A 25,046-nucleotide genomic window follows, 5' to 3' on the forward strand; every position below is an offset into this window, starting at 1 on the left:
TTCTGTTTCACTTAGTTTTACTACACATAAAACGAGTGTAATTATTACTACTTAGGAAACCATGAAAAATGCACAGAGAATACATTTCTACAAATATACATTTTAACATTTGAGTAGACATTTGTACCCCGGACTTTTCACTTAAAATGATTAAAACTATTATTATTATTAATAATAGCATATTTTTTAAAGCCGGGAATTTTGAATTGACCTTTGTATCTTCTGTCAATCTGTATATAAAAACACATTTCCTTTACTCATTAGGACCAACGTGATGCAGGTAAAACTAATCTTGTAGGAAAATAAATAGAGAAGAATGTGAAACCTAGTCTAACAATGAGGTGTTACAACGAGGGCAAAATACTGTGGAGTTGTTCCTCATTCTGTGTGTTTTTATCAGATTCCAGTTGTTGCAGGACTAAACAAGTTTCTCTGGTGCGTCTCTTAAACGTACGGTGCTGTATCACATGTCAGAGTTTGAGTCTAGCTCCCAAGTTTGGTTCATCTTTCATCGTGTTTCCCATCACTCTCTGCTGTACATTGTCCGTTAAAGCATAACATCCATAAAAATAAACATTTTCTTTCCCACGTGATAGGGAGATCTCCAAGTGTTGTTTTCAGGGTAGTTTGACTCCTTTGAACTGTAGAAGCGCACCTCAGAAACACAGTGGGAGGTGAGGCTCAGTCACACAATGTTCCCACATAATACTGGTGTGATTAAACTCCCTTAAACATTAAACACAACATTAAATAATGCATGGTATGAAAATATAATAAATGCCTTGAGTAAAGTGAAGCATAAAATTCTTCATTTTTCATTCTTCATTTGTCCTTCATGTTCCCGAAAAAATTAAGTGTTAGTACGGTTAGTATTTCAAACTGCATAACACCACTTCATAGCAGGCGGGAGAAGCTGCTCAGCTGGTGAGTCTTTATGTAAACGTTTGGTTCACATGACATGCCATGTGATTCCTTCATATCTCCGAGATGCAAAAGGCAAGGCGAGGCTGGGAATTGGATCGTCTTTCCAAATCTTTATTCCTTTCCTTGCAAATTCAAAATCTTTGTTCGCAGGAAGTTCGAGAGTAGTTTTATCAGAGCGATGGCATTAAAGGAATACTTCATACCCAAAGTGATCATTTGTTCATCAAATATTCACCCCATTTTACCTTGAATTTGTGGAGGAAAAAAAACCGAATAAACGATGTCACACCTTTGCAAGCATGCTATCCGTCCATGGGAGTACTGTTAATGTGGAAGTTTTACTGAACAGTTTTGGAAAGCAGTGAAAACATGTGAAGAATGTTTAACTTTTCTTCAAAGATTCGAGGTAAAACAGGGTGAGTGATTGATATAGAATAGAATATATATGAAGTTTTCCTTAACGATCTCAAGCTCCAAGTAAAATATGAGTCCATTTCCAGACTGCTTTACTCCACCTTCCAGATGGCGATCTTTCCGTCGATTTTTCCGGCTCCACTGAGGACGTATCGCTCCTCCGCAGAGCAGAGCGCTGTCACCTTGTCGTTGTGGCCGTGAAGCTCTTTCATGACCTGGTGACGTTCCGTTTCCAGGATGTAAATCTTCCCTTTGGTTGAGCTGCGGCCAACACCACCGATCCACACCTGGAGAGAAAATTGAGCAGATATTGTGGTTGTATTTCATGCCACTGCCAAGACTTTAATGCAGGGGTGTCAAACTCAATTTCATCGCGGGCCACATCATAATTATGGTTGCACTCAAAGGGCCAGTGGAAACTTTAAGACTATATAAATATACATAGATAAATATATATAATATATATATATAAAAATGTATTATTTTACAATATTTCCTCTGCATTGGATTATTATCAGATAGGGTAATAACTTCACAATTAACTACGTCTGAAAGCAGAAGTCTAGGGCAAATCATTGCAAGTCTCTTCAGTGCGCATCTCACAAAATGAGATGCATTGTGGGATGTCGTTTATGGGCAACGTGCTCCTGTAAAGCGGCACGTAACCTTATAATAAACGTATTATATTCTTTGCAAGCTCTTGTGGGCCACATAAAATGAAGTGGCGGGCCGGATTTGGCCCCCGGGCCTTGAGTTTGACACCCCTAATGCATTCATGGTGATTTAAAACATTTTTTGTGTGTGCAGTATTGAATATTGACCTGGTTTTTAACTTTGATAATGCAGTAACATCCGGTGCAGTCCTGTAGAGCCACACGGTGATACGGTTTGGAGGTGTCCTTAATGTGCCAAATACACACTTCTCCTGAGTCCATACACACACTCCACAGCTCCTCCTTCTAATATACACACACACAAAATGAGGAAAAAAGGTCGCACTCAAAAAACATTTTAAAAAAGAAATTCAGAGAAAATGAGAGAGAAAAACTAGAGAACTATATATATGTGTGTGTGTGTGTGTGTGTGTGTGTGTGTGTGTGTGTGTGTGTGTGTGTGTGTGTGTGTGTGTGTGTGTGTGTGTGTGTGTGTGTGTGTGTGTGTGTGTGTGTGTGTGTGTGTGTGTGGTGTGTGTGTGTGTGTGTGTGTGTATGTGTGTGTGTGTGTGTGTGTGTGTGGTACCTCAGGTAACAGCAGTATAGAGCTAAATGTAGCTGTGGATCCTTTTTGCTGCTCTGGTAGATTCAGACGATGTTTTAATGAGCCGTTCCTCCACACCTCCATTATATTGTCCCTGGAGCCTGAAGAGAAAGACGGACAGTAATGAAGAGCGAGATGATTCAATTTCCCATCATAAACTCTCAAGTTTCATATATCGAAGTGTACATGTTGAATGATTGCTTGCTCTTATTTTCATATGTTTTGTGAATTTTCTGTAGTTGTCAGATTCTGGGAATAGGTTGCCTCAAACTTCTTTGATATGTTTGAGATTGGGGTGCCTCAGTTGCAGTTACTTGTTTTAAATGACCTGTCAAAACTGGCCTTGGCACTGATCAGAGAGTGAGTGATATTAGCTGGAGTTACGGCTGCAGAAAAATGCCATTCTTCTGTCTTTCTTTTTGAGTGTGGGTTTTAATGTGTAATTTTTGTACTCTCTGTGTGGGTCGTAAATGCTGGTTTGAGAATAACGTACATGTTATGAAACCAATGTGTAATAAATCCACAAAATGATCACAAAAAAGTTATCCGGTAACAATGCTCAAGCTAAAGAGTGTGAAACTTACAGCACCACAGCGTCCCATTACAGCTGTAGACGGACAGCAGACGGTCGCAGGAGAGGCGAAAATGCCTCTTAACCTGAGGGGTTGGTGAGACAAATATCACTAGTATGAATTGAAAAATATGTGATTGAAACAGGAAAATAAGTTGTAGAAGGAAGGAGAAGACCACAGAAGTTGCTCTGACCATTGTGTTCATCTGACAGGGTTAAAGGAAAAATGTAATCCTTAAAATACCTTCTAAAGTGTCAATTTAGGATTATTTTATATCATTCTAACCATGCTTGAAAGTAAAAAGCATGTCGTTTTATTAAGGATTTGTAAATTGAACAACATAACCAAGTGCTGGTTTAAAACCGACCTGTAGTGTTGAGACGTCCCACACCATGACGCTTCCCTCTGCGCTGCAGGAGTACGCCACCTTCTGGCTGAAGAACATTACAACACTTTATGTTATTTCGAAGCTAAATTGATTAAAGCATGTGTTGCAGGGACTGAAGCAGTGTCTCTCTTAATCTCAGTTAAATAGAATTTCATTCACCACCATTTTTTTTCAAGTCCGACACAATATTCCAAACACTATCAGTATGGGTGTCTGTGTGTGTTACCTTTGTTTGTCCCATTCGAGCGCCAGTCCAGTGACCTCCGACCTGTGATCAGTCAGCTGTCTGTTACAGACCATGGCCACCATGCTGATGATGTAGATAACAGAGTCCTCAGAACCCACCCAGACCTGGTCCTTATCCACTCCCAGCATGCAGTTCTGAAAAAAATGAGATAGATAGACATGTCAGTTATCTGGAGTAACACAGCTACAGAGATATAAATAACTTAGTGTCAACAGAATTAGAGGTTTTAAGACTAAATATGGAAACAATAGGTGACTAAAAGTTGCCTTATGTAAGGAAAGTTGGCTTTTCCTAACAGGTAAGTGTAGCAGGTATCTAGAACAGTAAGTAAATTAAGATATACATTGCAATAGGCATCATTTTGGACTTGGGTTAGGCAAAAAAAAGTGCATTATGCAATACCTAATTCCTCCACTAGATGGTAGCATTGTCTAACAAACAACACTGAGCACACTGTCAATACTATTACTGTACATCTTGCATAATTGTCTGTTTTTACAAATGTAGCTATGGATCAAATTTTGAATTGAAGTAACTGTGAGCAGATATTTGTGTTGCCAGCGAACATAAAGACAAACACAAACAAACACACACGCACTGGTTAACATAGGCTAACGTATTTCATGTGACTGTGACCTGCATGCTTGAGGTCAGTGATTAGGACAGAGCCTTAAAACTTTACACTCATCCGTAACTTAATTTACCACAAACATTCACCTAAGAGCTTTAAGGAGCTCCAGCCAACATTTACTTGTTTGCGTTTTGTTTTGAAAGTCGCAGTTTGCACTGAAGATGTTGTGGGCTTAGGGGGGATGAAAACTATTCAAAACACACTCCCTGAAACTGTGCTTGCCTGAAGATAATACCGAAGCTGTTCGAAGTAAAGCATGCAGGAGACAAAACAGTCAGTGGCACGCATGTTCTGCTGATTCCGTCCTGAGATTCAAAGTCAAAAGTTTCACCAAGTGCTGACACTTATAGGAGAGCTAGCGAAAAGACAAGTTCACACCATCAAGAATTAGCTTAACTTATAAATCTGTATTAATGTTTTCCACTTGAACAATGCCAAAGATAATTGTTTCAGGTACAAAAACCGTGTCTTAATCTAAGACAGTCTAAAAAATATTGCCATAACTCCTGGGCAAAATGTCATGTCAGTGTGTGTGTGTGTGTGTGTTTTGTGTGTTTACCAGTCTTGCATTCCCAACGTGGCAGGTATGTGTGAGGGACCAGCTGGAGGCATCAAACACCATCACCTTTCCCACGCTCACAGACACCCATAACTGACCTGAAACACATGCAGTATTTATCAGTTATTTCTCAATACCTTATCTCACACTTGTGACTTACAGCTGCAGAGTATTGACTCAATCAGAAGGCCAAGAAGGAGCTGTGAACATCAGCCAACAGTTTGAATGGAAATACTTAATGTACGAAATTATTATTCTGCTGCCTGACTCCACCCAGGCTTCACCTAACGGTCCAATTTCTCCCAACGGATTCAGAGCTATTTAAAAAAGCACCATTGGTGGAAGGAAAAGGAAAGTTACACCCTGCATTTCATAGAAAGAGTGACACATAGGGACAGTGGGACATAGAGGGGAAGGAGAGTGAAAAAGAGGGAGGGTGGGAGTGAAATGGCAATATTCCAGGAATTCAATTCAGTGACCTATATTCAAACCAGAGAGGCTGAGAGAGGCAGAGAGGCAGGATCTGAATAGCCAGATTTGTTCTCCTTCACCAACAGAAATCAGAGAGCTGACTGCATTAGGAGAACTGAACAGAGTCTGTAGATGTGAACATCACTGAGTATGAGTGTGCAAGAGTGTGGTAGCGCTGGGGGTCAGTCTGCCACCAGCCAGTAGATAAGTGGCCCCAGATGGTCGCTCCACTGAAGGCATGGGCTTTGTAGTTCTTATTTAGCTGTTTTCCTGCCACGTAATGCGCCATCCTGTCTGCTTCAGCATAATAAAGTCAAAGGACTTTATGCAAAGGGTAAACAACAGGGAACCATTCCTGGGTTTTAAGGTCAAGTTTGATGGCTTGGATGTCCTAATGGGTGACAGATTTAAAAAGAAAAAAACAAATTGAAATTGTGAGCTACAGTACACAAAGCTTCAATGCTCTTCTGTGTACTGTAAGTCTAGTTTTTGGAACTTTACGGGAGAGATAAATACAATTATTCTCTAACTATTCTTCCTCATTTGTTGTTTTGATGAAGTCATGGAGAGCGATATCTGACAAACTATCATTTCAAAATCTTCCATGGTCTTCAAATATGTTTAAATCTGACCATTTGCGTCTTAGTTGGGTGTTTCTACATTGATTTATTCAGGTTTTGCCTTTATTTATCACTGGTCTGTATATTTTATATCAATAACAATAAGAACCATAAGACATTTAGATCTCTGAATTAAATTCACTTTTTGAACAATTATTTTGCTCTTAGGGATTATTTGACTGTTAATTAGATCCTTACAAAATGTAGGGTAAATGTTGCTCTAAAATGCTCTAAGATTTGTTTTTCTTTCTTCATCTCTTAAACCCACCGTTGCTCTCATTAATACATTCTAGGTGAGCTTCTTCTTGCTTTTACTCTTGTTGAGCAAAGTCAAGAACGTCTCGAGCTAATGGCCAAAAGTCATGCATTAAATACTGTTTAGCACATACAGGAACAGCATACAACCTGATGTTGACATGTTCACTATTGGATTCTTAGCCTTAATTGCATATTTAGGAAGCGGCTTCCCTCCTTATAAAGACACATTTCTGGCTGACATCCTCTTTTATTTTAAAGACATCTTGAGGAGGAAGTGTGGTTGAGAAACTTTGTGAGCAGCTTTATGACTGTCGGTGTTTCTTTGTTGGAGTAAAACAGAGCGAGAGAGAAAGAGAGGCGATGACAAAGCAAAGGTCATGTGTGTGTATGTGAGAACGTGTGTTGTCGTCTAAATTGAAACTCTGGATGATGGAGCTCCCCAGAGAGAAACCTGACATCAGTTATCGCTGTGATCGGACGTATAAGAATAATGGCGGGATTGGTCTCATTGTTACAGTTTGTACCTGGTGTGTATAGAAGTACATCTACAGCCTGAGGTGCAGCGAGCTCCAGCGAGGGGTTAATCTTATGTTTCAGCGTCTCTGCCGTTGTTTTGGGAACCATCATCGGCACTAGAAAAACACAAACCATCGTTAAAGAGAGGTAACAAACCTTTCACAGGTGGTAAACATTCTTTCAAGGAAACAAACAGCAATGAAACTGATGAGTCATTACGTACCAAGGAACACATTAATTAATCACAAACCAGTTTGAACAGTTTTGGTATGCCAATTGCAACCTTTACCAAATCCTTAACCTCAGCAAACATTGACCAAATGTGGTTTCCGATAAGCAACCAGAGTAAATCAAAGCAAACTGAATGTATAGTGCCTTTCATGTTGACAAAAAGGGTTGTTAAAGAAAGGCAAACAGGACAGGAATTAAATCAATAATCACCCCCACCTTCCGTCTTGATGCGGTCGAAGTGAGCCAGCTTGGAAGCAGCGTAGATGGCCTTACTGCTCTGAAGGCTGCCCACCACGGCGTCCATCAGCAGGGCGTTGGTCAGAGCCTGCTGCATGTAATGGGGGTCCTTGAGACAAACATACATTAAGAAATACATATCTTTATTTCAGAAAAGCATTAATTTCACATAAATTACGTTATCTTACTATCAGTATTACTGCAAGTAGATTTACATAGTATTGAGCTCATCACTTATAATTGAACATGATAAGCTTTTCCCTTAGATATGTACAGAAAAAAAGGAAAAACGAGATGAAGAGCAACCGGTTTGATGTGATAAAATAATAATAACCACAATACATTCTCTCTCATTTATCATATGATGTCAGTTTAAGTCTGACTATAAAGGTGCAATGTACTTAGTCTTGAAATTAGATTTGCACTTGACATGTAGCATCTTGGATTAAAAAAAAGAAGGAATAAGTGATAGTTAAAAAAGATATGTGGCCTCTATGAAATAATCAAATGTATTTAAAAAAAAACATTGCAACCTCAAGGAAGTCCAGACGAATGGACTCAAAGGCCTGAATAGTGGTATGGGTCTAATAAAACAGACCTTGATAAGATGAATAATAAAGCTTGGTGCAATAGTGCCAGATTTCTTGACAATACTACTGCCAATCCGCCCAGTCAGACAAGCCGGATGTCAGTTCACATTCATAATATATTGCAGAACAGGAAATCTAAAAGTGATTTACGAGAGTAAACTTGAGAGCGAAAGGAGAGGGGTGAGAGACGAAGATGTTACAGTTACATCATCTGGTTTCATGAAGGAAACCCTATTTGTTCAAGTGTGTGTATTTATGTTCATGAACGCCTCAGGGAATTCTAACCACACCTACCAGGTCACTGAAGTTCACAATTACTAGCATGTACAATCACATACAGTACACACACATTCACACCGAGATAAGGTATGAGTAATAATGGCACATGATGACTCACCAAATTATCATTCATTCATTTGTGACTCCTTCATCTGATCCCTTTTCCCCCATGAACAGTATACCCCAGCGACGTGCAGTCAGGGGAGGCAGAGCCTCACCTGTCATACTCCAATGTAACGGAAAAACAACTAAAGAAAAACTAAATAGTAATAATAATAACATGTCTCCACTGATCTGTGTTGTAAGTGTGATTTCTGTATGATTCCAATCGCTTTTTATAGTCAAAATCAGCAAATTGGCCGAGCTCCGCTACAACTCCTATATGGGAGCGATGAGGAGTGAGGCAGGGACGAGCTCTGCCTCACGTAAGCCCACAGTAACTGGCTGGAGCGCGGGCACTAATGTAGCGCGGATACTTATTTTGTGAGCACGCTCAAGCCAGTTACTGTGTGGTGAGGTGAGGCACAGATGAGCTCTGCCTCACCTCAGAATGCGTCACCTCACAGAAACTGGCTGGAAAGCGGGCCCTAAGCGCATGCCTGCACCATCTCACTGTATGTCACCAATGTAATGTTTGTAGATCCCTTTATTACATTTATCCTCGCCATCCATAGTCTCTAAATAACTTATTTCACGTATATATGATATTTAGGCTCGCTGGTCTCATCATACAACGGCAATGAAAAAAGCACCAGGAGAGGCAGCCATAACCTCTGCCGCACTGAAGGGGGCGCACGTGAGCCCACATGTTCTTGTTGCTACTGTTATTCTACGCAGGGACGGTAGACAAACAACAAACTAGACTTTTGAAACTAGAGGAAGATAAGGAGGACTTTTACAAAAATGTAATGGAGATTGTTGTCCAGAAGGATAGCATGGACTTCATCTTCAAGTCAAGGTAAGACCACAATTGTAATGAACATGGGATCTTACTAAGAAAGAACAATCCAATATTTAGATTTTGGGTATCCTTTTGTTGAACAGTCTGTTTAAAATGAATCGAAGCATCAGACTAAAAAAGCTTTTGAAAATAACCGAACATTTCGATTAAGGTCAAAATATAATATTTGTAAATCTGACTCTGAAAGAGTCAGTGCCTCACCAGCCATGAACCTCACCGCACGTCACTGGTATACCCTCATACTGGCACACTTAAACTCTCACACATCCTTCATTTCAAGCCTAACCTTGTGTTGGTCAGCCATGTTGCGTCCGGCCCACATCTCTTTGACCATCAGGTTCCACAGCTCTGTCTCTGTTTTCAAATTAGCCTCAAATGTCTCCTTCCTGCCCTGAACTCGCAGCTTCAGGCTGGGGATACGCAGGAGCAGGAAGGGAGCCGAGGACACTTTCACCTCCTGTAGGAGAAGAGAGGAAGACAGAGTAAACATATAAAGTGTCCCACATTCATTAAGGAAAGCCCTTGTTTTTACTGTCTATGTCCTGCTCATTTTAATCTCATATGTAAATAATTCACTCAGATTGACCTTTGTCCTTCATTTTGTCTCACCTCTAAATCCCGGTACTGTGCCACCTCCACGTATCCTGGTCGTCCGTCAGTCAGCAGGAAAAGCCGTCTCTGAGTCATGGCAATCTTTCCCACCCCGCGGCTCGTCTTCACAGAGGAGGAAAGCTTGAAAACACACTCGCTGGGCTCGATGTGCTCAGAGACTGACGCTGGCAAACACACCTGAAATATCACATAAAAAGAGCTGATTTACAGTTCAGCTAACATATTGCAATGTGGAACACCAGAGACCACTTTGGATATAATTAGTGGACTTTGTTGTGTTATTCCTGACAATGTCATGTTTGTGACATGTTTCCTACTTCGCAAAAATGTGCAGCTTACTGTTTTATGGTAAAATAAACTCAAAGTTTCAGCTGACACACACATGCAGCATATTTAAAATGTGGGTTTTTTTGTTATATGTTCCAGATAAATCCTACATACAGACCTCCTGTGCTTCTGCCTCCGTCTCCTTCCAGATGGTGTAGAAGACTCTGAACAACTCTGGCCCAACCTGCTTCTGATGACCTGCAACAAATTAACACACAGATGACAATAATTAAAAAATATAACAAGAAATGTACCCTGAAATAGTTGACTGAGCATTTATAGACAGCTCAGCTTCAGGGAGGAAGTGTGGGTAGAAAAAATGTAACACCTTAAAATAAGAGTATACCTTTGCACACGAATAAAAGGAATAAAGAGGCAAACCAAAACTATTTTTGGTGAATAACATATATTCATTTTGGGAAAGTATGCAAGTTACAATTAAAGGTATTCCTAGATATGCAATACCCAATAAATGCATAATATGTACGTTGGAAATATAAATGATTATCACTTATACAAATAGATATTGAACCATGATAATATTGGTCACAGGTGAGAAATCCATAATAAGAAATTGGTACAACATTTCATTCCCTATTCAAGATTAATTGAAGAAATTATAAAATAAATTCTAATTACCGAAAAAATTACTTTTCAGCTTAGAGTGACAAAACGTTTTTTTCTGTAAGTGAATATATGGATCATTTTGAACAGTGGGAAATACTGCACAAATAGAATAACATACAGTATATATAAAATGTAAGATCCTGGATATGTATATGCCATTCTTAGAAAATGGACACTTGTACATACATTTCTGATTGTAAACAAGTGATAATACATCTACCACATTCTGGCTGTAGGCCAGCATAAATTAAATTAATATTAAAGTTTTAACAAAAGAAGTGCTCTGGTTTATAGTCTCTCCTTCACACACACACAGACATCTGGAAGTTGAACAACTCTTTCTCCTTGCAATCTTATCTTCCAGCATTCCTGCACAGTAAGAAGTTGGGGGTTGCCGTGCTTACTGTATGAAAACAATGACTTACAGTCTTTGCACTCCACAGCACACAACCAACGTCCCACACAGTGCAGCCCACTGAGCAATAGTAAAGTTTAGCAAATTGCAAAATGTTAAGCTCTAAGTAAAATTCTAAGCTCAAAATTCAGTTTCATAATCACAGCAGGATAATGACCAAATGTCTGTCTACTTCTTATCTCTATCTAACTATTCCATCACAATGAGTAACTCAAATTAAGTGCTGTGTTGAGTCAAGTAGTCTGCAGTTGGATTTTGCTGCTAACTTGGCATCCAACACACACACTCTGTATCTCTTCCTGCAGTGCAGGTCAGAAGAGGAAAGGAAAACTTGATGTTTGCTAATTAAACCCAACGTCCTGTCATGTAGATGGCAAGATAAGCCCCCACAATAACTTTTCTTCCTTAACAATAATTTGATTTGGCTGTAACCTCGACTTTTTTGATGTGTCCATTTCCAAACACTATTCTTACTCTGGCTTTTACCTTAAATGTAAAACTAATTACTGAGACCACAGCTCTTATGACTCAAATATCTTGCCTTTTCGTTTACATGGTGACCAATCTCAGATCACAGGAATGTTTTCAGGTCACAGCGGCTCTCACGCTGGCTGGCACTAGTTGTTACTGGCTGCTCGTAATGTTTATAATATACAAACTGTGGTGTTCAGGTGTGCTCGCTAACTAAGTAAACATTGCTGATAGCCCACAGCTTTGTGAAGCAAAGTAAAAGTAAGTGACCACCAAACAAGCCCTGCAAGACAAACTCTCTAACCTCAAGAAGGGGTGAGGTAATGATTAACCTGAGGAATAAATGTTTGCTTGGAAAAGGGAGAAGGAGTGGGATATTTTTGTGCTTCAGTTTGTCCCGAGGCCAGCCAAAACTGTGTCGCTCACTCACTGCTATTAGGGTTGTGTGTGTGTGTGTGTGTGTGTGTGTGTGTATGTGTGTGTGTGTGTGTGTGCGTGCGTGCGTGCGTGCGTGCGTGCGTGCGTGCGTGCGTGCGTGCGTTTGAGCTCAGGCAGCATCCCGGAGGCCTGTTTGACCAAATGAACAGAAAACGGCCTGAGCTGCTCTAACAAATGTACATTTACATTACATTATATGTCACTTGTTAGACGCTTTTGTCCAAAGCGACTTACATACTCAATACTGTGGGCAATCCCCACAGGAGCAATTTGGGGTGAAGTGTCTTGCCCAGGGACACAACGACATGCTGACTGCAGTGGGGTTTGAACCTGTGACTCCCTGATCTGAACACCAACGTGCAACCCACTGCACCACACCCCTCCGCAATACAGTATATTATATAGATTTTACTGTATTAACTATATAAACTGACACATGCATGTATGCATATGCACACGACTCACCTACAGTTAGAGCGTCAAAGAGTCTATGTATGGTTCCTTGGTCTTTTACGATACCAGACTCCTGGACACATTTAACAAACTCCTCCAGGTGCATGTATTTTTTCGGCAGCTGGAAACGCTTTATGGAATCGTGCTCTTGACCGTTGCCGTTGAGCGCGTGTTCCCTCTCCTGGTCCCTCTTGAGCCGACTGATGAGCCGGTTCAGCTCTGGTCGTCTGTCCGCCTGCGGAGAGAGTTGTCCATTTTTTTTTATCCACAAAATGTTGAATATTCCGCTTCAATCAATATGTGGTAGCATTTAGCCTTACTAACATTTTCACTGCAGTCTACAAATTATTTTTGCTGCACACAAATGAAAGCATGCACCTGTATTAAAGGGGTGTTCTAACAGCAATCTAACAGCTCTATAAATTACATTTAAAACTTCATTCAAAAATCTCATAGAAGCTTTGAGTGTAAAAAAAGATGATGTGATGTTCACAATGATTGCTTAAATTCAACGTGACTACCATACAGAATATAAATCAGGTGCTCTTGATGCAGTTAACTGATGTGAATCCAGATAACAGTATTTACAGCAAGGAGACTACAACACTGTCTTCATTCATGACAGACTGACCTGTAGCCGTTCAGCTTCTGGCAGCGAGTCAACCACTGACTTCACCATCTGAGAAGGGAAGATATCTGAGTCTGTCTTATACAGACTCTGAAAGTCCTCCAGTGCATCCAGACGTCTGTTGGACACCGTGTTTACCAAACCCCGCAGGTAGTGGTACCTAAAAGACAGAGAAATTATTAACTTGTCTAGAAGTCAGTCATTTACTTAAGAGGATGAGTGTGAAATGTAGCTAAAATTCAGTTGAAAGGTTTTGATTTGGGTTGATTACTCCAAAAAAGCGTTTTAATGTTGTCAATCTTTGCCCTGTGCAACTCTCAGTCCTTCACACAAAATGGAACCACTACTCCTGACACAAAAAGTGTCATAACTTGTGGTGAAGATAACTAACATACTATTTGTTATCCAAGACAGCCTGTAAAATGATTATACAGCATTTATATTTTCTTGTTTAAAATGTAAAAGATTGTGTATAGTCAATGCCTTCTATTCATTATTCAGGAAGTAATACTTAAAATTGCGTGTCACACACAGATGTGGTGCCAGACATACTAATAGACCAAGTCAGCATTTCCCAGTGAAAGAAACACTTTAAAGGCTAAAGATCATACAGATATTAAATATTTGTACAGCTTCAAAATAAAATGAGCAAAAACCCTTTCTTCACTCTCTATGAGTTTTGTCTCCTCTCAGTACCTTGCCAGCAGAGCAGCCTCCTCAGGCAGTGTAGCGTTAATAGCCTTCCCCAGGGAGGACACCATGTCAGAATAATAGTTCTGGACGTAATGGTAGGCCAGCGGAGGGGGGAACTCGGGAAGGCGGAAAACCTTCACCACTTTCTGAGGAGACTTCAAACCTGAAAGGAGACAAAGAAAATGTGAAATAAGTTCACTCTTAATTGATTTCCACTCTCAATGAATCCCTCTCTTCCATCAGTACTGACCAACATCAGGAGACATCTTCCTGAGGGAGGCTGATCTGGTGGAGCTGATGGGGGTCCCCGTGTCGTTGGCAGGTTGCTGCAGGTTAGGCAGGCTGGCCCCCAGCCTCTTGCTCAGTCGGTCACGAGGGCTGGTGTAGCTGCTGTACCCCGTCCTCGACAGATCGGACATGAGAGGACGCCGAGGAGACTCTGTCATCGCACGATTCCTGAAGAAAGAGGACACAGATGTTGGGGTTGAGATTGTGATCGAGACATCACATAGCTAAAGGCAGTTTCAATATCATTACATAGAGGGTATATAATTGTAATGTATGGGTTGTGTCCAATAAACTAAATAAAGTTTATTTTTTATTTTTACATTATCTATTCAAATTAATCGCTACATCACTGTCTTTATGATTTGAAGGCTTCTCCCCTTTAAATACAACCTTATGCTGCATTTTCATTTCATGGTACAACGTGGCTTTACTCATCTCGTTTCGTATCTTGGTCTTCCTATTGCACAAAATAAGGATAGCACCCGGCACTTTGTTTGTTACCACCTCTATAAAAGTTCCACGGCACGCTAGCTAAGAGTATACCAGACGAGTTAAAAACACAGCAGGCCACTGACTTGTCCGAGAAAATATCCCCTTTCGGGCTACTGTCAATGCACGACTAGAATGTTCTTTATTCGCTTAACCCAGATTTAAAAAACTATTTTAATTGGGAAAACATTGACGGAAAGGCTTGGAACAATTGGGCTCCTCTGTGTTGCATGGTTATCAGTCCCTTAAGGCCCTGTCACACTGTCCCGAAATTGACACCCGATGGACACACGAATATGGAATTGTGAATTTCGCACGATGATGGCCCCGAACCACACACGAAGGCAACATTTACATTACATTTAAGACATACAACTGCAATGAAAGTACCAAAAACAATTATGTTACAGTACTATGATACTGTACTGATATCTTCAGACTTTGTTCTTTACTTTATCCGTCGTTATATGTAGAAAATATTACGTTTTCTCCGTAATGTTGTTTCCATAACAACAACAACTTCCTGTCAACTGTCCTTCAAAATAATATATGATATCCTTTTTAGTTTCACAGAACACAAATTGGGTTATTTACATAATATATTTACATGATTTTGTTGTGCAATAAAACAACCCGATGGACACACGATAAAGGAAATGTTCAAATTCGGCTGTGATCGTAGCAACATCGGGCCATTCGTGAGGGCATCTTAAGCCTTCGTATGACCGCCGGTGGAGTTTCTCAGGCTCCGGCAGCAACTTCGTGAGCGGTGGCAAAATCTTTGGCATGCCAAAAAATTGCCGAAGGACCTTGCGAAGGTTCATTTTCGTGTTGAATTCGTGTGTCAATTGTGCCCTTCGTAAGGCCATCGTGAGGGCATCTTGTTATCATCGGTGCCATCGGGCATTCGCCCTGATCAGAGTGAGGGTGAATGCACCGATGATAACACGAAGATGACACGATTTGACAAGATGCCCTCACGATGCCTTACGAAGTTGCCGCTCACGAAGTTGCTGCCGGAGCCTGAGAAACTCCACCGGCGGTCATACGATGGCTTAAGATGCCCTCACGAATGGCCCGATGTTGCTACGATCACAGCCGAATTTGAACATTTCCTTTATCGTGTGTCCATCGGGTGTCAATTTCGGGACAGTGTGACAGGGCCTTTAGTAATGACATCACACCAGCATCATACCTGGCTGATCGGTTACGCGTGATCTGCTCCATGCGGCTGAAGGTGTCTGGTTTCCTGTTCAGCCTGTCTCGCAGGAATGTGTGGAAGATATGAGTTTCTAAAACCTGGGGACAGCAACAAGCACAGATTGTCAGAGTATGTGTTTGTGTGTGCTAGTGTGTATACATGTGTGTATAAGTGTGCAGGTGTACCTTCTTGTAAAAAATCAGGTCTGCTGGCTCCCTCGTCCTCAGAAACTCTTCACTGTTAAAAACTCTGTGCTCATGGTTTAGAAAGTCCTGGACGTCTCTAACAAAGTAGGACAAAAACATACAAAAAGGGAGAAATTGTTAATAACAACTCAAATTACTCTTATATATCATAGAGTGTTGTAAACTTATATTTACTATTGGCCACTTTATTCCCTAGAATCACAACTATTTGTTAAAGAAATCACACACACAAGCGTTACCTGAAGATGTTGACCACTAGTTCCAGAGCGATGTTTTGTATCTGTGTGTTGAGGCGAGTCTGCCATTCTCTGCGTTGGGATCTCAGAGCGTTGACATCAGTGCCTGCTCCAAGGTGACACAGCTCCAAGTCGTAGTGAAGCTGGAGACACTCTGCCCTGGACACACAGACACCAAGTATTTAAAGATTAGATGGTCATTAACGGACATTTGTTTTATTCAGTCATTTAAACTCTGTTCCCTTTTGTAATTTGATTTAGCAGGTATTTAGGCAGATGTGATTATTGTTCTAAATCTGTTCTAGCTTTGATACTAGCCAAGGCTCTGCTGGTTCCATTGCCAAAATTATTTAAAGTGAACCTTATTTCTGCACAATACAGTGGTGTTACACTGTGAGGGGGATGCTAAGTCAGCAGTTTACTTGTATAGTTTTTCAGCCCAACATTGATGACACAGAGCAGCTTCTATTGGTATTGAGAGCAATCGGTGACTTAACTGATCCACAAATAGGCTGCCCAAAGCCCAATCCTGCGTGAAAGGAGAGGAGAGATACTTGCATAACAGTAAACACTCTCACTATAATACAATATTTTATTTCTTCAATTACGGAGGGGCAGTGGGTCAGGTTGGGGGATTGGCAATGGAAGAAGAAACATTGAATCATTACATTTAACGGTGAAGACTTGATTGAAGTTCAGTGTGTGTGTGTGTGTGTGTGTGTGTGTGTGTGTGTGTGTGTGTGTGTGTGTGTGTGTGTGTGTGTGTGTGTGTGTGTGTGTGTGTGTGTGTGTGTGTGTGTGTGTGTGTGTGTGTGTGTTACCTTGCCATAAAGCTCTCGGCTGCAGCTAGAGGGATAGCTGGTAGGTCAATGTTTTCAGCCCATGACGACTGAATGATGCCATCATCGACATTCACCAGAATTAGCTCTTCTGTCTCCTATACGCAAACATAAACACACACACATGGGTACAATGGGGCGGTGGTGGCGAAGTCGATAGGGACTTGGCTTGGCAACTGGAAGGTCACCAGTTCAAGTCCCGGAAAGACCGAGTGCTACCGAGGTGTCCCTGAGCAAGGCACCGTTCCCTACACTGCTCCCCGGGCGCCGTTCAAAATGGCAGCACACTGCTCCTAACACAGGATGGGTAAAATGCAGAGAAACAATTTCCCCACGAGGGATTAATAAAAGTCCATCTTTTTTTTTTTTTAATGGGTACAATTCATTACAATCGACTAATCGACTACTGCTATGGCAGACTAACAGAAAGCTACTGTTAAATGTGAACTGAGCACTCTGTAAGACACTGAATGAAGATGAATGCAGTGGAGAGGTTGTTGTTAAATAGTGTATCTGAGCTCAAATTAAACAATTGCAGATCATTGGTAATTTGATTTAAAATATGAATCATTATTTATTACCAAGAGCCTTGCAATCTCTGGTATATGGTGAAGATAGGATCAGGCTTGATTATTTATTTTGTTATGGATGGTTCCCCTAGTTCTATAACATGTAAACATTGACATTTAATTAAAGAACACAAGCCTAAATTAAAATCACAATATGTCTTCCCTGATATAGGGAATAATAACGGTTTGAATAATACTTTGACATTAACGTTGGCCAAAATCACTGAACAGCCAACACGGCTCGTATCATCTTGGGAAAGAAAAGTCTGATTTGCCAGATTTCCCGAGATGACTTTTCATCAACCGCAAAAGCCAAGACTGTTATCCTTGATTCAAAAGAAAGGTCTGTATTCAGAGAATGGTTGTACTCACTGCAGCGACCTCTTCAAAATGACTGATGTGACAGCCCATCAGGAAGGCTGTAGGAGCCATGAGGAAGTCCAGCATTCCTCCTGCCAAAACGGGAACATAGGGCTGCTGCCAGGACAGAGGCTGAGAGAGGTCAGAGGAACAGAAGACAGATGGAGAAGAAGGATAAGAGGATGCTGCAGGAAGTTTTAGAATGTCTCTCTAAGCAAACACAAATGACTCCGATTGCATGACACAATGTTCCTCCTCCACTGACCTGCAGGTAAAGCAGCAAGCTCTCTGCGAACAGAGTGAGTCTGGCCCAGTCAGCAGAGAAGAAGACCAGCCTCTGCTCCTGGAGGAGGCAGGACAGCACCTAGAGAGAGACCTTATAGGGTTAACTGAATAATATCTTATTTAGGATGCATGTATAGGATTACATGCTTCCCATTACCTCCAAATAGTGTTCATTTTCTCATCACAATTTTGCTTAGTTTTTTGGTTAATCAAATTGACACTAGTTTTAACAAGAAGCAAATTGAAGCAAATTGACCAAAACTCCGCCCCAAAAAACGTCACATAAACAAAGTAATGCACCTTTGTATGAAACAATTAGAATAGATTAAATATACTCTGATTGATTCCAAATGTATACATTGTTATGTTACAGCACCATGTTAATCAGGCATTGCACTTGAGCTTAAAATATCATAAACAGCATAAACAGTCGAACAATATATAAATCAATACACTGTACTTCATTATATGATTTCATCTTGGGTTAATATGTTATGAAAGAGCAGTCTCTGTGCATTACCTGGAGTAGTGTTGTGTGCGTGAAACAGAGCAAAGGAAGATGCAGGTCGATGTCGATGAGAGGGCTGTCCTGATCCTCTTTTGATGGAAGAAACACATGGAGCGGACGGAGGCTGAAGGACTAATACAGACACACAGTAAGGCAAATACAGATAAGGTGAGGGTACGAGACATACAGAGATACATTTTATAAGAGACGGAGAAGAAAGTATTTCTGACCACATGGAGCTGTCCAGGAGGAGGTAAAGGGACTAGTGACAGCTTGGCAGAAAATTCCTTAATGGTCTCCTCAAAGTCAGCTTGTCTTGCAGGCCGCAACTGGACCAGGAGACTGAGAGGGTGGAGACAAAGAAGGATTTTACTAAATCACAACAAGAGAAGGTTATATGTATCCATCAATTCTATGTATTCAAAAGAGATTATTACCATGACAAGCAGTCTTTCAGGGCATTGTAGTAGGGGGACTTGGAGATTACACACACGGCAAAGGGTGTGTAGAGGCGGGACTTTGATGAATTCCACCGGTGGCCATTATGGACAGACCCTTCCTGACAGGACTGAGAGAGTGGACAGCCAATGAGAGACAATGAGAAATTCACTGCATTTAACATGTTTATGATTGTTTGCATGCATGTGTGTTTGTTTTTACCTGTACAGCTCTATAATACTGAACGACAACTCCATGGGTTCGGTTCCCAAACAGGTCAGTAAAAACCAGGAAGTGATAACTGTCTTCTCTCGGCTCATTGGTTAACTGAAGACCACCTGTTCAATGGAAAGCAAGACGTCAACACCCAAGAGGCAACAATGATGTTTGTCATGGTCGATAGGGCCTAGTAAGCAAGGTTTACATCAGTGTGTTTTGATACATAATCTACATTGTGGATTTTTAGCAAGATATGGATCCATGACCGTAGCTATTGAGGCAGCATAGCAAGATTACAACCCAAAATGATAAGCAAAGCATACTAAAAGTAAAAATGTGTTGGTCTTGACCAGGGAAAAAACTGTTTTGTATTTACAGCATTCATTTAATTTAACCATTGTTATACTCAGTTTAAAGCATGGTTATGTTAAGTTTGTCAGAGAGAAAAGTATACCAGGGAAACAGAGCTGCGGCAAGGCGATGAGGTCCAGATCTTTAGGTACACTGATGTCTTCTGTTCCAGAGGACGCTTCGGAACGATTGGTCGTTTCTCCATTTGGCAACACCTCTGGAGCACGATCTCGCTTCTTCTGCAAACCAACAGAAAAACCACAAATGTGGATTTTATTTCTGAAGTGATAAACAAAGAATCATGCTAAGAGGGATCTGAAATGCCTGACAAACAATTATAGTACATTTTTATTTTCAAGTTTCAAATATAATACAAATGTTACCTTCTTTATAAAGCTCCTCCTCCTCTGGACACGACTGAAAGCGGGTCCAATCAACTGGCTGGGGTTGGTATCCTTGGAAACAAATGGAGGGGCATGGACCTGCAGGACCTCAGCTTCCAGCAGGGGAAGCTCGCTCAAATTACTCTGCTGATGAAGCTGGGACACGGAGCGGACATATTTATTAATATTATCCTACTTTAACCCTTGATTCAGTGTTGGATACAATGTTGAAGTTTCTTTGAATATGAAGCTGTGAAGAATTAACAGTGGCGATACTTTAATTAACATAGAATTAGCCAAGTGTTTGTTGTACAAATGAAACCTTCATATCTTGTACACATTAAATATCAAGGTATGTTTGTTATGTGTTGGATAACATGACACCTATCATTAACACAAGTGTTCCTGCTGTGGATATTAACTGTCCAGATGCAAAGGGTCAATTTATTAGTAATCTGATAGTAGAAGGCTCCACTGTTTATGTTGATATAGAAAGCATAGAAACTGTAAATGCTGCCGACACTGACTTCTGTTTGTTTGCATACTTTTCTATATTTGTGTATGGGCGTGTATCATAGGCGTGTATACTGTACCTGGTATATGTCTCGGAGCTTATCACTGGGTGCACCAACCACTACACATGCCTCCAGCAGTCCAGACGGGAGCTCTGCCATCACACACACTACCGGAAACAGACACACACACAAAGTGCATTTAGAAGAGAGATGGCATCACCACATAAGAGTTATATAATTTATACTGAGGTAGATATTGTGTGAAAATCTCTGGAGATGTTATATGGTTGCAGGTAATGTTGCAAGTCTAAGAAATAAAGTTGAGTTACTTGTTTATTCAGGTATTTGATTGAGAATAAAAAAGAAATGTTTGACTTGTAAAGTGGTTGTTAAATGTATTTCCACTTATTTACGATATCATGGAATACTGTATTTCAAAGTACACACACTGTGAATGGACATTTTACATTCCTCATCCGTCCTCGCTATAATTACAAAGAACCACTTGTAAAAATGTGTAATCCTCAATGACGACAATGGCAAGAGGAGCTGTAGTGATGAAGACTTCAACTTTTAGCCATGACTCACAAAATATTCCCAAACCAGACGCTGCTCTCTTGGGAATTAAGGTTTACTAAATCATAGAATAAGAGGTTGAGCAATCTTATTAGTAAATATAGCATCAGCCTAATAAAACCAGCAGAATCTGACATTACTCCTCTCACATACACACTCACAAGTCTCTTTCCCAGCAACTTCCTCCAGACATTGCTGACACACACACACTCAGACACATAGACAATAAACATCTAGCTCACACTGACACAAACACACAGATGTTTGAGTGTGGTCAGTGGTGTAGTAAAACAGTTATGTCATCAGAATCAGATGTGAAAACTAAGTTCCTAAAACTAAATGAACCGCAAAGAAGCAAAAAGCAAAAAAACTAAGGTTGCTCTACTTGGCAAACACATTCACGTCTTGATTACTATCTTATTGTATAACTGAGAGATGTGTTGGAGTTAGCATTCATACAACTTGACAGAAGTTGTTCGATTAGCCATGTATCCATTACTTTTAGATCTCAGAGATTTGAAAAGCACATTAGCTCTTTGTGTTTATTTATTCTCCTCCGAAAACCTACATTACACCACATCATTTTCTTTACCAAATCAGATTTGAAGAATATATATATGATTAGTGATTCTTACGTCCAGGTAAACCCTTGGTCATTATCAACACAGAGCAAGGCTTGGAGTCCCTATACCTACTACCTATCTATGAATCTGGGTCAGGCAGATCCCAGAATAAACATCTGACTTGCATTAGTTGCAGCTAAAGGCAAAGCCCAAGTAATCTCTTTTAAATCAAACTTTTTCTCATCCTTCCTCTCTGTCTGTAAACTCTCATTCTCTCTTTTATCTTCCCCCCTCCGATCGCACCAGTTTCCTCTATAATTTACTTAAAACACACACTTTCATTCTCTTTTTTTGTCTTCTTGTCTGTTTTACAATTATGTGCCCTTTGACACACTGGTTTGTTTTCTTCTCTTAGTCTTCAGGCCATTACGGCCTCTGACTAACTACCCTGCTGTGTCACAGAAACACACACACAAACTAAAGTCATCATTTATTCCCCGAAAACCCCTAATTTTGGAAACCCTGTGTGCAAATGTGTGTACGTCAACACTTCTCGTAAACTCTACCGACGTCCACCATTATAGCAATTATATAACCTCTCCCGCAATGAACTGTCTCTTGCAACACTTAATAAAATGCAGATGTCATTTGAGACTGAAGGAAGAAAACAACAATTATTTAGAAGTTCATATTGTGTTTCTGAATCAAAATAAAAACTTGATTCATTTCTTCATTCCACATCGTTTACAAAAACTCCATTAGAAGAACATCACTGAGTTGAATAACTAAATAAACAACACACCAAACTAAGTATTTTTGACACTGGTGGGGAGTGTATCTTTGAGGATGTAGTCTCCTGCAGACATTCAGAGGCTATCAAGGTGCTTTAACCAACAAGTCTGTATTCATATACCGAGGGTAAGATGCTTTTAGGTAGCTTCCAACAATTTCACCAAGCAGTTGCTGGTAAGCAGGTGTTTTAGATCTGAACAGACAAATGGAAGAAGGCTGCTTTCAAATGGAAGTGGTTGAGGTAACACACCTACAAATATGGAAGTAACTTTAGATTCCTGGAGCAACACTTACTTTGCTATGTTGCACCGCAGGGCTGCAAAGTCCTCTGAAAGTAAAGTGCAATAAAGCAGCCCCTTACTTTACATCCCAGGGACATCACAAACAGAGCAGTTTGCAAGAGTTTACTGAGCACTTCTGGGACCCAGGAAGAGGGTGAGCTCTTAAAATGGATAGGCACCAGCCAACATTTACAAGGTTTTTGAGAAAACTAGAGCTATTATCCATGACCCAGAACAGATGATGTGGTATTTGATGCACACACTACACAGAGACAAATACAAATGCAGGCAAGGTACTGCAAAGTCTTACACAGACATTTGTATCCGTCCCTGTTCAAAAAACTGCCTTTTATATTAATGCTGTTGACTCAACATGTAATCTCCCTCGTATTCATTGGTGACTAATTCTTTTGTTTTGGCGGGCGGGTGGAAAAGTAGGAAACTAAAATGTGGTTATGATGAGACGTGACACTATACCTGGATTAATCATGTAGGGATTAAAGGCTAAATAAATTGGATATCGGTTCAGGTATTTTAACGCAACACACGATAACTTGTAGCTGTTTTCGTACCGCATTTAGTTGTGTTTACATTAATTGTAGATAAATACAACTTCGGCATTCAGCGGTAATGTTAAAACTCAGGACATTAGACCATGTTATCCCATCAGCTGACATTAAGGTGCAATTATTTGTAAGTCTCTAAAGTGACATGAAACTGACTTGTTTAGACCAGTCGAGCAAGATATGTTAACACAGCAACGTTTACAGCAAAAACTGACCTTAAATAACGACCATTTCCACCGGCACACCGATAAATCACACTGACGAGATGTTAGTTAGCTCAGCTCGTTGTCATTCATCTGTTTAAATCTTCTAAACGCTACAGTACTGAGTTCAAAACTGTGTCTAACTCATACAGTATGCAGTGATTCAACCCTCGCTCACACAGTGTGCTCTGTTCTGTCAAACTAAAGGCAGCGCCACGCACCTTTCAAAATAAAAGCTTTTTTTCCCTTGTACTTCCAGGAGCTGGGTAAAGAGTACCACGGCGCCATCTACTGTTTTAGTATAAGTGTAATCCTATACAAATACACACATTCTTGCTTCAGTATGCTTTAATTAAAAAAAAACGTATACATTGAATGTGTTGTACACAAATGTATGGTTTCAAATGTTTTTATTAAGCAAAGGAAGATTAAACATTCAAAAAAGTGTAAATAGCCTACTGTTTTTTCTATCACCATTAGGATTGAGAGGCCAATGCTACTGTAAATGTGCCAGTTTATTGGGTACACTATGTGTAATTATATGTATGTGTATGTCTAATTCAACAGTCCTCTTTTAAAGCACCTGCATGACATTGTTTAGTATTTGTTCAAACTGTTTTAGAGAGGCATTGATTCTTGGTTATGCAGACTGTGATGTTGAATTAACATTAAATTACAGCAACACCTCTCTTTCTAATGCACCTGTTCAAAAACAGAACGTGGATAGGATCAACCAGCGCTGGGATCAACCATAATGACGATATTTATTGCAAGCATGTGGGATTATACTTAATTATCTTTACCAAGTAACTCAGAACATGTTGTTCTTGATGCTCTACATTCACTGAACCCCAAACTCCTATGTTGCGTCGCGTGTGTTTTCACCAGTCGAGTCGGACAGCCGTGATTGCATAGTGGTTAGTACTCTGCGTTTTGGCCACAGCAAACCCGGTTCGAAACCGGGTCACGGCACTCAGTTTTGAGAGTATGGTGCTCTAAAAAGGATGGGAAAATATCTGAGGAACAACATGAAGATGACATTCAAACAAGGGGACCCGTTTGATCGTTATGATAATTCTCCATTAGTTCTGCTTTCCAAGTTAGGATACTCTGTGCGGTGTCCACACGAGCATGTGTGGGTGGGCATGTGTGTTGTCAGATATTCCCCATCACTGAGTGACCTCAGGACAGGAGTAATAATTTATAGGAGGCCGTGTGGCGCAGTGGACTAGTGCGTTGGTGTTCGTATCAGGGGCGCACAGGATCAAACCTGCAGTCTATGGTTCAAACCCCACTGCAGTCAGCATGTCGTTGTGTCCCTGGGCAAGACACTTCACCCCAAATTGCTCCTGTGGGGAT

The 25,046-nt window shown here is 40.5% G+C and overlaps 1 protein-coding gene and 1 long non-coding RNA gene across 2 annotated transcripts; one reads left to right on the top strand and one right to left on the bottom strand.

The window, feature by feature from the left end:
* dennd3a (DENN/MADD domain containing 3a) lies at nucleotides 1-23,881 on the bottom strand. The gene is made up of 30 exons (XM_034210379.1): nucleotides 23,700-23,881; nucleotides 20,785-20,873; nucleotides 20,192-20,347; nucleotides 19,912-20,047; nucleotides 19,461-19,576; nucleotides 19,238-19,368; nucleotides 19,031-19,142; nucleotides 18,813-18,932; nucleotides 18,273-18,371; nucleotides 18,020-18,139; nucleotides 17,061-17,176; nucleotides 16,243-16,398; nucleotides 15,983-16,079; nucleotides 15,792-15,895; nucleotides 14,070-14,275; nucleotides 13,823-13,982; nucleotides 13,130-13,286; nucleotides 12,511-12,733; nucleotides 10,213-10,292; nucleotides 9,765-9,944; nucleotides 9,442-9,612; nucleotides 7,305-7,434; nucleotides 6,866-6,973; nucleotides 4,993-5,090; nucleotides 3,782-3,936; nucleotides 3,535-3,601; nucleotides 3,180-3,252; nucleotides 2,578-2,696; nucleotides 2,160-2,297; nucleotides 1-1,625 (listed from the first exon to the last, which is right to left on the bottom strand). Exons 2-30 carry the CDS (start codon nucleotides 20,863-20,865, stop codon nucleotides 1,431-1,433), a joined length of 3,804 nt encoding a protein of 1,267 aa, XP_034066270.1. The 5' UTR covers nucleotides 20,866-20,873; nucleotides 23,700-23,881; the 3' UTR covers nucleotides 1-1,430.
* LOC117542613 lies at nucleotides 9,056-10,999 on the top strand. Its single transcript, XR_004568461.1, has 2 exons — nucleotides 9,056-9,152; nucleotides 9,815-10,999. It is a non-coding gene; the product is annotated as an uncharacterized LOC117542613 (long non-coding RNA).
* Nucleotides 23,882-25,046: the final 1,165 nt, after the last annotated feature.

This window comes from Gymnodraco acuticeps, unplaced genomic scaffold, assembly GCF_902827175.1.
Source record: "Gymnodraco acuticeps unplaced genomic scaffold, fGymAcu1.1, whole genome shotgun sequence".
Classification (NCBI taxonomy): domain Eukaryota; kingdom Metazoa; phylum Chordata; class Actinopteri; order Perciformes; family Bathydraconidae; genus Gymnodraco; species Gymnodraco acuticeps.

Excerpts from the sequence above, each read along its gene's own strand:
- dennd3a (XM_034210379.1), bottom strand. The coding sequence starts at position 20,865 with ATGGCAGAGCTCCCGTCTGGACTGCTGGAGGCATGTGTAGTGGTTGGT. Across the intron at positions 18,140-18,272 it reads GCTTGCTGCTTTACCTGCAG|CCTCTGTCCTGGCAGCAGCC; the intron begins GTCAGTGGAGGA and ends GACCTCTCTCAG. Across the intron at positions 1,626-2,159 it reads TTATCAAAGTTAAAAACCAG|GTGTGGATCGGTGGTGTTGG; the intron begins GTCAATATTCAA and ends TTTTCTCTCCAG.